The 12462-nt window shown below is 38.0% G+C and overlaps 1 protein-coding gene across 1 annotated transcript in view; it reads left to right on the top strand.

Moving 5' to 3' along the window:
- LOC105475318 (protein kinase cAMP-dependent type II regulatory subunit beta) overlaps positions 1–12462 on the top strand; it is a 115106-nt gene that overhangs the window by 62384 nt on the left and 40260 nt on the right. The window contains exon 3 of the mRNA XM_011730461.3: positions 12036–12088. Coding sequence (XP_011728763.1) covers positions 12036–12088 — 53 coding nt within the window. The remainder of the gene's footprint in view (positions 1–12035; positions 12089–12462) is intronic.

Genomic DNA, 12462 nt, shown 5'->3' with positions numbered 1-12462 from the left:
TGCCAAAATTTCTGCCAGAAAGGTAAAAGATATATTGCGTTTTTTGTAGCTGGAATGTAGCTTGTAACCGAGTGGATTATAATAACTTTTAATATTTTGATGCAAGAAGTAGGAAAATATTAAAAATTGAAAGATGGTTTTAAGGAAATTGTAATGGTTCTGTTCAGAGTTTATGAGACAGCCTTATTCTGTGGATTTTTAAATTATGAACTTCCCTGCTATTTTTATGTAAATGGTGATGTCAGTTTCAGCCCTTCCTCCATTTGCCTTAAGCCAGAGAAAGAGAGAGGGAGAGAGAAATAAGAGAGAGACATACCTTGTTTGTGTTGGGGCCATCAAATGGTTTCTTTGATAGTCATCAGTGGTATTCATAAAATTCTGGTTTTCTCACCTTCTGAGGTTGTAGTAACACTTGCACTTCCCCATCTTGTTGAAGTTAGGACTGACCATATAACTTGTCTAATGCAATGTGATATATATTCCTTATTGGCAGAAGAGACATCTGTCACTTCCAGGCAGAAGCTTTAGGGACTGGTGGCCTTCCAATTTGCAGAGTCTCCATTAGCCTGCAGCCTTCAGTAAGGAAGTGGAACCAAGTACCCACTCTCCTGAGATGGGCATACTGTGTGACCAAGAAATACACTTATGTTGTTTTGAGTCACTGAGATTATGGCAGTGTTTGTTACTGTTGTGTAAACCAGTCTAATCTGACATATGCAGTATGCTGTTTCTTTATGCCTGAGGATAAGGAAGAAGATAATAACGTTTCTCATCAACTAAAATCACCATTTATTTATTCAGTCATTTTTGTTAACGTTTACTATGTGCCCACTGTTCTAGGTTCTAAGAAAACAGCAGGGAGCAAAACAAAGCAACCTCTTTTTCCCACTGTTTATTAATTCTTTAGGGAACCTCCTTTGCTGTGAAACCTCCTGCCCTCTGAGCTGCTGGTTGCTCCTTTCTCGTCTCTGTTCCTCCAGCACTTTGTAGATATCGTCATTGTGGCACTGGTGTTATCATGATCATTCTATTTCTGTCTTGATTTCTAGACTGTTTCTATAAACGTTTTAAATATAGTACATATATAATATTGAAAGTAATATAAAATGTATAGGCAAAACAAGTTACACATTATATAAAATGTATAACAAAAGAATATATATACATACACATAGATGCTTTGCATTATCCCTTTATTCCGTTTATGTCATCCCCCACATATTTTTTGAATGAATAAATAAGGCTTCCCTGTGGGCCTTTTGCCTGAATGTGATTTGGGAACAAAATGTAAGCTTCTATATTTTGGACATGTTATTCCAATGCCTTTGCTCTGTGAATTCAAATTTAAGAGCATTACTAATGGATGAGAACAGGTTTGTACCAATTACCTGGGCAGAAATGTGAATGAACAGGGGAGGGGGAAGCCTATTAACTTGTCATTGTGCTTATTCCCTTTACTTAGCTATATATATATATTACTGTTAATAGCCTTTTACCAGTGTTTCTCAATCTTTTTTCTATTATCGTCCCCTACCCCCTAGTCTTTTTAGGCTGTTTCCCCCTAAATGCCCCCAATGAGATTTTACTGCCACAGAAATGCCGTATATTTGTTTATGTATTGAATGTATATCTGTGCTTTATAAAAAAAAAAAATACAGTAAGTCTTTTTGCCCCCTAAGAACCAGTTTTCTTGGTTGATGCATGCCTTCAACTAATACTTGAAAAAGGTAATTTTTTTTCCTTTGTAGGAGGGTGTTTCCACTTCAATAAGCTAAGTTTAACTCAATATTGAGTCACAACTCTGTTAATTAATACACCTGTGCTTTTATAACAGCTTTATTTTAAGCTAATTATTATTTAAATGAGTATGCTAAAATCTTAGTTTATTGAGAACATTGGCAAATTAACTTTTATATATTTTATAGAAGTCAATTTTTCTAGATTAAAGGTCTCTAAACCTCACAGTCATTCTGTGCAAGCTGTATTTGCCTTTTATTCCTTCAGCACATACTTATTGTCTAGTGTGTGCAAGACTCTGCCAGAGCTGAGGACCCAGTGAATCATGGAGTTCAGTCTGCTTCCTTTAACTCCTTGCTAGCCAGGATGAGAATATAGGTCATGTATACTTGTCCAGTGCAGAGTCGTTTTGACTTTACTGATTTTTAAAACATCAATGACAAAATGTTGTGAGCTTTTAGTGAAAAACCCTGGGAGTTGAATAATCCCTCATCTATCATTCTGTATGCATAGCAAATGAAAAGGTTGAGGGCCAGGTCCCACAATATGCGAAGTCAGTATAGTTTGTATTTTCCTGTTCTGTCCTGCAAGTTGTGACCATTGTCTGGCTACACCATTGCACATTACTCTGTCTGCAGTGTGGGAATCTGCTTAAATTCTTGGGCCATTCTGTATGACCAGTGTAATATATACATACACATATGGACAACAAAACAGGGAAACCTCAATATAAGATTCCTTAAAGAATAAGGTTTTGATTCTTACCACTGTTTAATTGCCAAACAAAAAGGATGAAGTATATAGTTTCAAGCTAAATTTCAGATTGCATAGGAGGTATGGGGCAAATATGTTTCAGAAAGAATATGAGGCAGTACAAGTTATCTGGAGGCTTTGGTTTGAGTGCCCATCCAGAGATAGAGCCATTCATTCATTTATTTTTTATTTTTTATTATACTTTAAGTTCTAGGGTCCATGTGAACAACGTGCAGGTTTGTTACATATGTATACATGTGCCATGTTGGTGTGCTGCACCCATTAACTCATCATTTACATTAGGTCTATCTCCTAATGCTATCCCTCCCCTCTCCCCCCCACCACACGACAGGCCCCAATGTGTGATGTGAACACAGTGTCCAAGTGTTCTCATTGTTCAGTTCCCACCTATGAGTGAGAACATGCGGTGTTTGGTTTTCTGTCCTTGAGATAGTTTGCTGAGAATGATGGTTTCCAGCTTCATCCATGTCCCTACAAAGGACATGAACTCATCCTTTTTTATGGCTTTACAGTATTCCATGGTGTATATGGCCACATTTTCTTAATCCATTCTATCATCGATGGGCCTTTGGCTTGGCTCCAAGTCTTTGCTGTTGTGAATAGTGCCGCAGTAAACATACGTGTGCATGTGTCTTTGTAGCAGCACGATTTATAATCCTTTGGGTATATACCCAGTAATGGGATGGCTGGGTCAAATGGTATTTCTAGTTCTAGATCCTTGAGGAATTGCCACACTGTCTTCCACAATGGTTGAACTAGTTTATAGTCCCACCAACAGTGTAAAAGTGTTCCTGTTTCTCCACATCCTCTCCAGCACCTGTTTTAATGATCGCCATTCTAACTGGTGTGAGATGGTATCTCACTGTGGTTTTGATTTGCATTTCTCTGATGGCCAGTGATGATGAGCCTTTTTTCATGTGTCCGTTGGCTGCATAAATGTCTTTTTTTGAGAAGTGTCTGTTCATATCCTTTGCCTACTTTTTGTTGGGGTTGTTTGATTTTTCTTGTAAATTTGATTAAGTTCTTTGTAGATTCTGGATATTACCCTTTGTCAGATGGGCAGAATGCAAAAATTTTCTCTCATTCTGTAGGTTGCCTGTTCACTCTTATGGTAGTTTCTTTTGATGTACAGAAGCTCTTTTGTTTAATTAGATCCCATTTGTCGATTTTGGCTATTGTTGCCATTGTGTTTGGTGTTTTAGACATGAAGTCGTTGCCCGTGCCTATATCCTGAGTGGTATTGCCTAGGTTTTCTTCTAGGGTTTTTATGGTTTTAGATCTAATATTTAAGTCTTTAATCCATCTTGAATTCATTTTTGTATAAGATGTAAGGAAGGGATCCAGTTCCAGCTTTCTACATATATGGCTAGCCAGTTTTCCCAGCACCATTTATTAAATAGGGAATCCTTTCTCCATTTCTTGTTTTTGTCAGGTTTGTCAAATATCAGATGGTTGTAGATGTGTGGTATTATTTCTGAGGGCTCTGTTCTGTTCCATTGGTCTATATTTGTGTTTTGGTACCAGTACCATGCTGTTTTGGTTACTGTATCCTTGTAGTATAGTTTGAAGTCAGGTAGCGTGATGCCTCCAGCTTTGTTCTTTTGACTTATGTCTTGGCAATGCGGGCTCTTTTTCGTTCCATATGAACTTTAAAACAGTTTTTTCCAATTCTGTGAAGAAAGTCATTGGTACCTTAATGGGGATGGCATTGAATCTATAAATTACCTTGGGCAGTATGGCCATTTTCACGATATTGATTCTTCCTATCCATGAGCATGGTATGTTCTTCCATTTGTTTGTGTCCTCTTTTATTTCACTGAGCAGTGGTTTGTAGTTCTCCTTGAAGAGGTCCTTTACACCCCTTGTAAGTTGGATTCCTAGGTATTTTATTCTCTTTGAAGCAATTGTGAACGTAAGTTCATTCATGATTGGGCTCTCTGTTTGTCTGTTACTGGTGTATAAGAATGCTTGTGATTTTTGCACATTAATTTTGTATCCTGAGACTTTGCTGAAGTTGCTTATCAGCTTAAGGAGATTTTGGGCTAAGACGATGGATTTTTCTAAATATACCATCATGTCATCTGCAAACAGGGACAATTTGACTTCTTCTTTTCCTAACTGAATACTGTTCATTTCTTTCTCTTGCCCGATTGCCCTAGCCAGAACTTCCAACACTATGTTGAATAGGAGTGGTGAGAGAGGGCATCCATGTCTTGTGCCAGTTTTCAAAGGGAATGCTTCCAGTTTTTGCCCATTCAGTATGATATTGGCTGTGAGTTTGCCATAAATAGCTCTTATTATTTTGAGATACGTTCCATCAATACCAAATTTATTGAGAGTTTTTAGCATGAAGGGCTGTTGAATTTTGTCAAAGGCCTTTTCTGCATCTATTGAGATAATCATGTGGTTTTTGTCTTTGGTTCTGTTATATATATGGATTACATTTATTGATTTGTGTATATTGATCAATATATACAGCCTTGCATCCCAGGGATGAAGCCAACTTGATCATGGTGGATAAACTTTTTGATATGCTGCTGGATTCGGTTTGCCAGTATTTTATTGAGGATTTTTGCATCAATGTTCATCAGGGATATTGGTCTAAAATTCTCTTTTTTTGTTGTGTCTCTGCCAGGCTTTGGTATCAGGATGATGCTGGCTTCATAAAATGAGGATTCCCTCTTTTTCTATTGATTGAAATAGTTTCAGAAGGAATGGTACCAGCTCCTCTACCTCTGGTAGAATTCGACTGTGAATTCGTCTGGTCCTGGACTTTTTTTGGTTGGTAGGCTATTAATTATTGCCTCAATTTCAGAGCCTGTTACTGGTCTATTCAGGGATTCAGCTTCTTCCTGGTTTAGTCATGGGAGGGTGTATGAGTCCAGGAATTTATTCATTTCTTCCAGATTTTCTAGTTTCTTTGCGTAGAGGTGTTTATAATATTCTCTGATGATAGTTTGTATTTCTGTGGGATCGGTGGTGATAACCCCTTTATCATTTTTTATTGCATCTGTTTGCTTCTTCTCTCTTTTCTTCTGTATTAGTCTTGCTAGCGGTCTATCAATTTTGTTGATCTTTTCAAAAAACCAGCTCCTGGATTCATTGATTTTTTTTTGAAGGGTTTTTTGTGTCTCTATCTCCTTCAGTTCTTCTCTGATCTTAGTTATTTCTTGCCTTCTGCTAGCTTTTGAATGTGTTTCCTCTTGCTTCTCTAGTTCTTTTAATTGTGATGTTAGGGTATTAAGTTTAGATCTTACCTGCTTTCGCTTGTGGGCATTTAGTGCTATCAGTTTCCCTCTACACACTGCTTTAAATGTGTCCCAGAGATTCTGGCATGTTGTGTCTCCGTTCTCATTGGTTTCTAAGAACATCTTTATTTCTGCCTTCATTTCGTTATGTACCCAGTAGTCATTCAGGAGCAGGTTGTTCAGTTCCCATGTAGTTGAGTGCTTTTGAGTGAGTTTCTTGATCCTGAGTTCTAGTTTGATTGAACTGTGGTCTGAGAGACAGTTTGTTATAATTTCTGTTCTTTTACATTTGCTCAGGAGTGATTTACTTCCAACTATGCGGTCGATTTTGGAGTAAGTGTGATGTGGTGCTGACAACAATGTATATTCTATTAATTTGGGATGGAGAGTTCTGTAGATGTCTATTAGGTCCAGTTGGTGCAGAGCTGAGTTCAATTCTTGGACATCCTTGTTAACTTTCTGTCTGGTTGATATGTCTAATATTGACAGTGGGGTGTTGAAGTCTCCCATTATTGTAGGCCTCTAAGGACTTGCTTTATGAATCTGGGTGCTCCTGTATTGGGTGCATATATATTTAGGATAGTTAGCTCTTCTTGTGGAATTGATCCCTTTACCATTATGTAATGGTCTTCTTTGTCTCTTTTGATCTTTGTTGGTTTAAAGTCTCTTTTATCAGAGACTAGGATTGCAACCCCTGGTTTTTTGTTTTGTTTTGTTTTGTTTTCCATTTGCTTGGTAGATCTTCCTCCATCCCTTTATTTTGAGCCTATGTGTGTCTCTGCACGTGAGATGGATCTGTTGAATACAGCACACTGATGGGTCTTGACTCTTTATCCAATTTGCCTGTCTGTGTCTTTTAATTGGGGCATTTAGCCCATTTACATTTAAGGTTAATATTGTTATGTGTGAATTTGATCCTGTCATTGTGATGTTACCCTGTTATTTTGCCTGTTAATTAATTCAGTTTCTTCATAGTGTCGATGGTCTTTACCATTTGGCATGTTTTTGCAGTGGCTGGTACTGGTTTTTCCTTTCCATGTTTACTGCTTCCTTCAGGAGCTCTTCTTGTAAGGGAGGCCTGGTGGTGACAGAATCCCTCAGTATTTGCTTGTCTGTAAAGGATTTTATTTCCCCTTCACTAATGAAGCTTAGTTTGGCTGGATATGAAATTCTGGGTTGAAAACTCTTTTCTTTAAGAATGTTGAATATTGGCCCCCACTCTCTTCTGGCTTGTAGAGTTTTTGCTGAGAGATCTGCTGTTAGTCTGATGGGGTTCCCTTTGTGGGTAACCCGGCCTTTGTCTCTGGCTGCCCTTAACATTTTTTCCTTCCTTTCAACTTTGGTGAATCTGACAATTAGGTGTCTTGGAGTTGCTCTTCTCGAGGAGTATCTTTGTGGCATTCTCTGTATTTCCTGAATTTGAATGCTGACCTGCCTTACTAGGTTGGGGAAGTTCTCCTGGATGATATCCTGAAGAGTGTTTTCCAACTTGGTTCCATTCTCCCCGTCACTTTCAGGTACACCAGTCAGATGTAGATTTGGTCTTTTCACGTAATCCCATATTTCTTGGAGGCTTTGTTCATTTCTTTTTACTCTTTTTTTCTCTAAACTTCTCACTTCATTTAATTCATTTGATCTTCAATCACTGATACCCTTTCCTTCAGTTGATCGAATTGGCTACTGAAGCTTGTGCATGTGTCACGTAGTTCTTGTGCCATGGTTTTCAGCTCTATCAGGTCATTTAAGGACTTTTCTGCATTGGTTATTCTAGTTAGCCATTCGTCTAATCTTTTTTCAAGGTTTTTAGCTTCTTTGCGATGGGTTCAAATATCCTCCTTTATTTAGCTCGGAGAAGTTTGAGTATCTGAAGCCTTCTTCTCTCAACTCGTCAAAGTCATCCTCTGTCCAGCTTTGTTCCATTGCTGGTGAGGAGCTGCGTTCCTTTGGACGAGACGAGGTGCTCTGATTTTTAGGAGTTTCAGCTTTTCTGCTCTGGTTTTTCTCCATCCTTGTGGTTTTGTCTTCCTTTGGTCTTTGATGATGGTGACGTACAGATGGGGTTTTGGTGTAGATGTCCTTTCTGTTTGTTAGTTTTCCTTCTAACAGTCAGGACCCTCAGCTGCAGGTCTGTTGGAGTTTGCTGGAGGTCCACTCCAGACCCTGTTTGCCTGGGTATCACCAGCGGAGGCTGCAGAGCAGTGAATATTGCAGAACAGCAAATGTTGTTGCCTGATTGTTCCTCTGGAAGCTTTGTCTCAGAGGGGCACCTGGCCATATGAGGTGTAATTTGGCCCCTACCGGGAGGTACCTCCCAGTTATGCTACTTGGGTGTCAGGGACCCACTTGAGGAGGCATCTGTCTGTTCTCAGATCTCAAACTCCGTGGTGGGAGAGCTACTACTCTTTTCAAAGCTCAGTTGGAAATGCAGAAATCACCTGTCTTCTGCATTGCTCATGCTGGGAGCTGTAGACTGGAGCTGTTCCTATTTGGCCATCTTGGAACCTCCCTCTTCATTTATTTGTTACAGAAATATTTACTGACCTCCTAATCTTCGTGCCAGGACTTTTGGTGAGTAAGACAAAAGGCTCTCATTTTCACTCAACCTCTCTGTCCCCATTTCTTGGACAAATTGTGTAGGACATTTTAACATTGAGCAAGTATTCATTCATTCATTCATTGTGTAGGACATTTTAACATTGAGCAAGTATTCATTCATTCATTCATTCATTCATTCATCCATCCATCCATCCATCCATTCAATATGTGTTTGAGTGTGTATAATACAAATACATTATTGTGAGATACTTAAAAAAGGACATCTCTGCTCTCAAGGACCTTGCAAGCTTGTTTGTTCACCAACCATTTATTTAAAAAAAAAAAAAAAAAAAAAAAAGTGCCTTGAGCTAGTAGGCAATGTGCCAGGTCAGTGCTAGGGAAATACAGAGATGAACAAGAGCATACAGTCGGTCCCTGGAGGGCTACGCCTCAGCCTGGAGAGGCAAGCAGCTTGTAACATCTTTGGAAGCATGCAGTGTGGTAAATGACAATAATGAGCTCTTCCCACTGTATTGCGAGAGTGCAAAGGATGAGCACAGAAGTGGAGTTTCCAGAATTAGTTCTGTGTGGGTGAAAGGTCAAGATGTGACTCTCCATTTGACCTTTTAGTTGAGTCTGGAGAGAAGGGTTGGCTTGGAAAGGAGATTGGAGGGAGTTCCAATCAGAAGAAACAGTTTAAGTGATGATAAAGAGCTATAAGGCACGATGACAGCTTTACAAAACTGCAGATACTTTATTTTGATTTGGCCATGGAAGGTGGGGATAGATGAATTCTAATGTAGTGAAACAATTGCAACAGGAATGTCAGTAACTAAGTCCTTGTAGTATTGGCACAATATGTAGTTCAATGAAACAGATAGCCCAGATATGGACAAACATACTATGTGATAAAGTGGATATCACAAATCAACAGGGTGGTAAGTAATAATATTGAGACGATTGATAAAGTATTTGGAAAAAAAATAGATTCTTACTCCAGATGATTTTTAGTTAGGGCTTAGGGGCTAGGCATTTAGAAATTTGAGAATTAGGATTGCTTTCTGTGAATTAAAATTTAAGATCAACAATTTAAGATCAACAGTAATTAAAAAATAAGATCAACAGAGGGTGGGTGGGTGTGTATATGTAAAACAAGTTATCTTAACCAAATATCTTGCCTACTGCCTACTGCCACCTCGTTGAATGTGTCAATCCTATGAACACGGCCAGCTTCATGGGCCCTGCACTCACGAGGGCTGTGCATTTGGTTTAATGCTCTGCTCTTGTTGTCCTTTGGAAAGTCTTAATTCCATATATGATTTTTTTGTTTGTTTGTTTTGTTTTGTTTTGCACTAGGCCATACAAATTATGTAGCAGTCCTGCCTGTGAAGTTGGCCATCTCTGGGGACAGAAAGTTAGAGAGCTAAGCTTTAGAAGTAGATGTCCTTGTGCTCTCTAGAGAGTTGCAGCCAACCCAGTTAAAGTATCCTGGACACATTGGCAGGGCCATCCCTATAGAGTGCCTCAGGCTGTCCAGCTTGATGCCATGAAACATTCAATTTATTTAACAAAGTTTCCTGTTTCCCATTTCTTGCTCACCAAGCAATCTTTCAGTAGTGACTTGGCTGCTGCTTTGGTTTTCCAGCAGGGAGAGATCTAGCTAGTTGTGCTGGTCCGATCCTTCATTCAGGAAGGTAGTTAGTAAATTGGCATTCTGATTTCATATGTCAGTGAGATTCTTTAATGTGAGCCTGCTTCTGCATGACTGGTCCATTTCTGTTACATTTCTGAGACTGAAGGCTGATGTCCAGGAATTATGCTGGTAAATTCACCAAAGCAGTCATGTGTAGAATAGTGGTTAAGAGCAAGAGCTTTGGAGTCAAGACAGACAATCCTGGATAAAATATGGGTCCTGTCACTTACTAGGATGTATGATCTTGGCTTTCCTGTGCCCTACTCTTTCATCTGTCAAGTGATGACATTAACATCTACCTTAAGGTTGTTGTGAGGTTGAATGAGATGATGTACTTTCGATCAGGGTTTCTCAGCCTCGGTACTGTTGACATTTTGGGCCAGGTAATTCTTTCTGTTCAGGGCGGAGCGTTTGGTGCATCGTAGGATGTTTCCAGCATCCTTAGCCTGTACCCAGTAGATGCTAGTGGCGTCCCTCTAACCCCCTATAGTTATGACAATTAAAATGTCACAGAGGCGGAATCCCACCTGTGGAGGGCACAATAGGACTTGGTTAAGAGTCACTGGTCCAGGTGTATAGAGTGGTGCCTGGGGGAAAGAAAGTGTTTTATGGTATAATAATGGGAATAGTGGTACCAAAGATGATACTACTTTCGATGCCACCCTGAGGGCCCTAGGAAGACATTTGTCAGCCTTTCATTTATTCTTTGTACTTAAATTTTTTATCTATGCCAGAATAAACTCCATGTAGATTAAATAGTACATGTAAAAAGCTCTACCTTTAAACAACTGAATGAAAAAAGAAGTAAATCTTTAGATTTGCAAATAAGGAAAGGGTTTTCGAGGTCAAAAGAAGTGATACTTCTGTGATGTTTAATGTTGGGTTTAAAGCACATTGGGAAATTTTCTTTCCTCATAGATGTCATGACATTAAAAATAAACATGCATAATCTATAAAAACCTTGTAGTTATAATTGAAAAGCAAATTGGATAAAATGATTGAGTAATATGACAGATAAAGTGGTATGAAAATACTAATTTAAGTCAAAAAGAAAACCAGGTATTTCCTATAGATAAGGACAAAGGAGGAAATACAGTCATCCTATAAACATTTGAAAATAGTTCAAATTTAGTAATTTAAAAAAAATTTTAAATTATTTAAATTGGCAAAGATTTTAAACAATAGCATCCAATTCTGTTGTACAGTTAGGGAAGTGTTATTACATATTTTTTATAGGACAATGGATAGGTACAGCCCTTCTAGAAAGAAACATGGTGATAAATGTGCCCTAAAAATTCTCATACCATTTAGCCCCCCAAAATAAGTTTGGGAATAACGCCTACAGCATAATCTGAAATGTAGACAAATATCGATGCATGAAAGTGTTTATTTCAAAGTTGTTTTAATATAAGCCAGCTAAATGTTCAGTATTGGAGAAGTAGTTATTTACAGCATATGGTAATCTGCAATCCTTAAATGCAGTATTTACACAGTGTTTCCAACGACATGCAAAATTCTTATAGTGTTAAATGAAAAAAGCAGGTTTTTAAGTTGCATATGCAATATAAACTCAAGCCAGAAAAAGACTGGAAGGAAATATCCAAAATGTTAATATTTGTCCCTGAAATACACAAAACGTTAATATTTGTTCTGTAATATTTAGATTATGTATAATTTGTGAAAGTTAGTCACAACTATATGATTAAATTGATCATTTCATGGCAGACAGCCTTTTCTTTTGTTTCTGTTCTTTTAGGTAATGTTTAGATACTATGCCTTGGAAATGAAAATGAAAGGGTTTAGGCTATGTTTCTCTAAATGGGAAAAATCAGAAAGTGTCAATGCCCAAAAATACAGCTTCATTTTTAAGTAAATTATAAATTGCAATATGAAACCAGTTTTGGAGGGTAGACTGCTTCCCCTGGTTGAGGTGAATTAATGGTTTTTTATACCGTGGTACTCTTTTTGTTCATTAGGTGTTAACGATGTACTCATTGCAGTATGGTTTTTGATGAAACAATCTAAGATGTTCATTTCTGTTTTTATAGTATGTGCAGAAGCTTATAATCCTGATGAAGAAGAAGATGATGCAGAGTCCAGGGTATGTAATTTACTGAATGAATGAATTTTAAATTGATGCCCTTGTCATAGCTAAGGAAAATGATCATAGAAAAGATGTTAACAGGCATTCAGGTTAACAGGAGACATAATGGAATTATTTTGACTATTTCTTTTCCTAGTCTCATCTCCAATAGCCTACTCCTGCTGAGTCTTGCAGAATTATTTTTATCCGAAGAGTATAAAGAGATATATTTTATCTCTTTACAAAATATATCCTGGTGAGGAAAAATGTTTTCAGCTGTCTTTCTCATAGTGATAATATTATTTTTCTTAGACAGTGTTTCTAGTAAACAAAAATACTGGGAAAGACCTTCTACTACTCTTAATTTATAACAACAGAAAGTTACTCTGAAA

Source organism: Macaca nemestrina, chromosome 4, assembly GCF_043159975.1.
Source record: "Macaca nemestrina isolate mMacNem1 chromosome 4, mMacNem.hap1, whole genome shotgun sequence".
NCBI lineage: Eukaryota > Metazoa > Chordata > Mammalia > Primates > Cercopithecidae > Macaca > Macaca nemestrina.
This window is presented reverse-complemented; position numbering and strand designations above follow the sequence as displayed.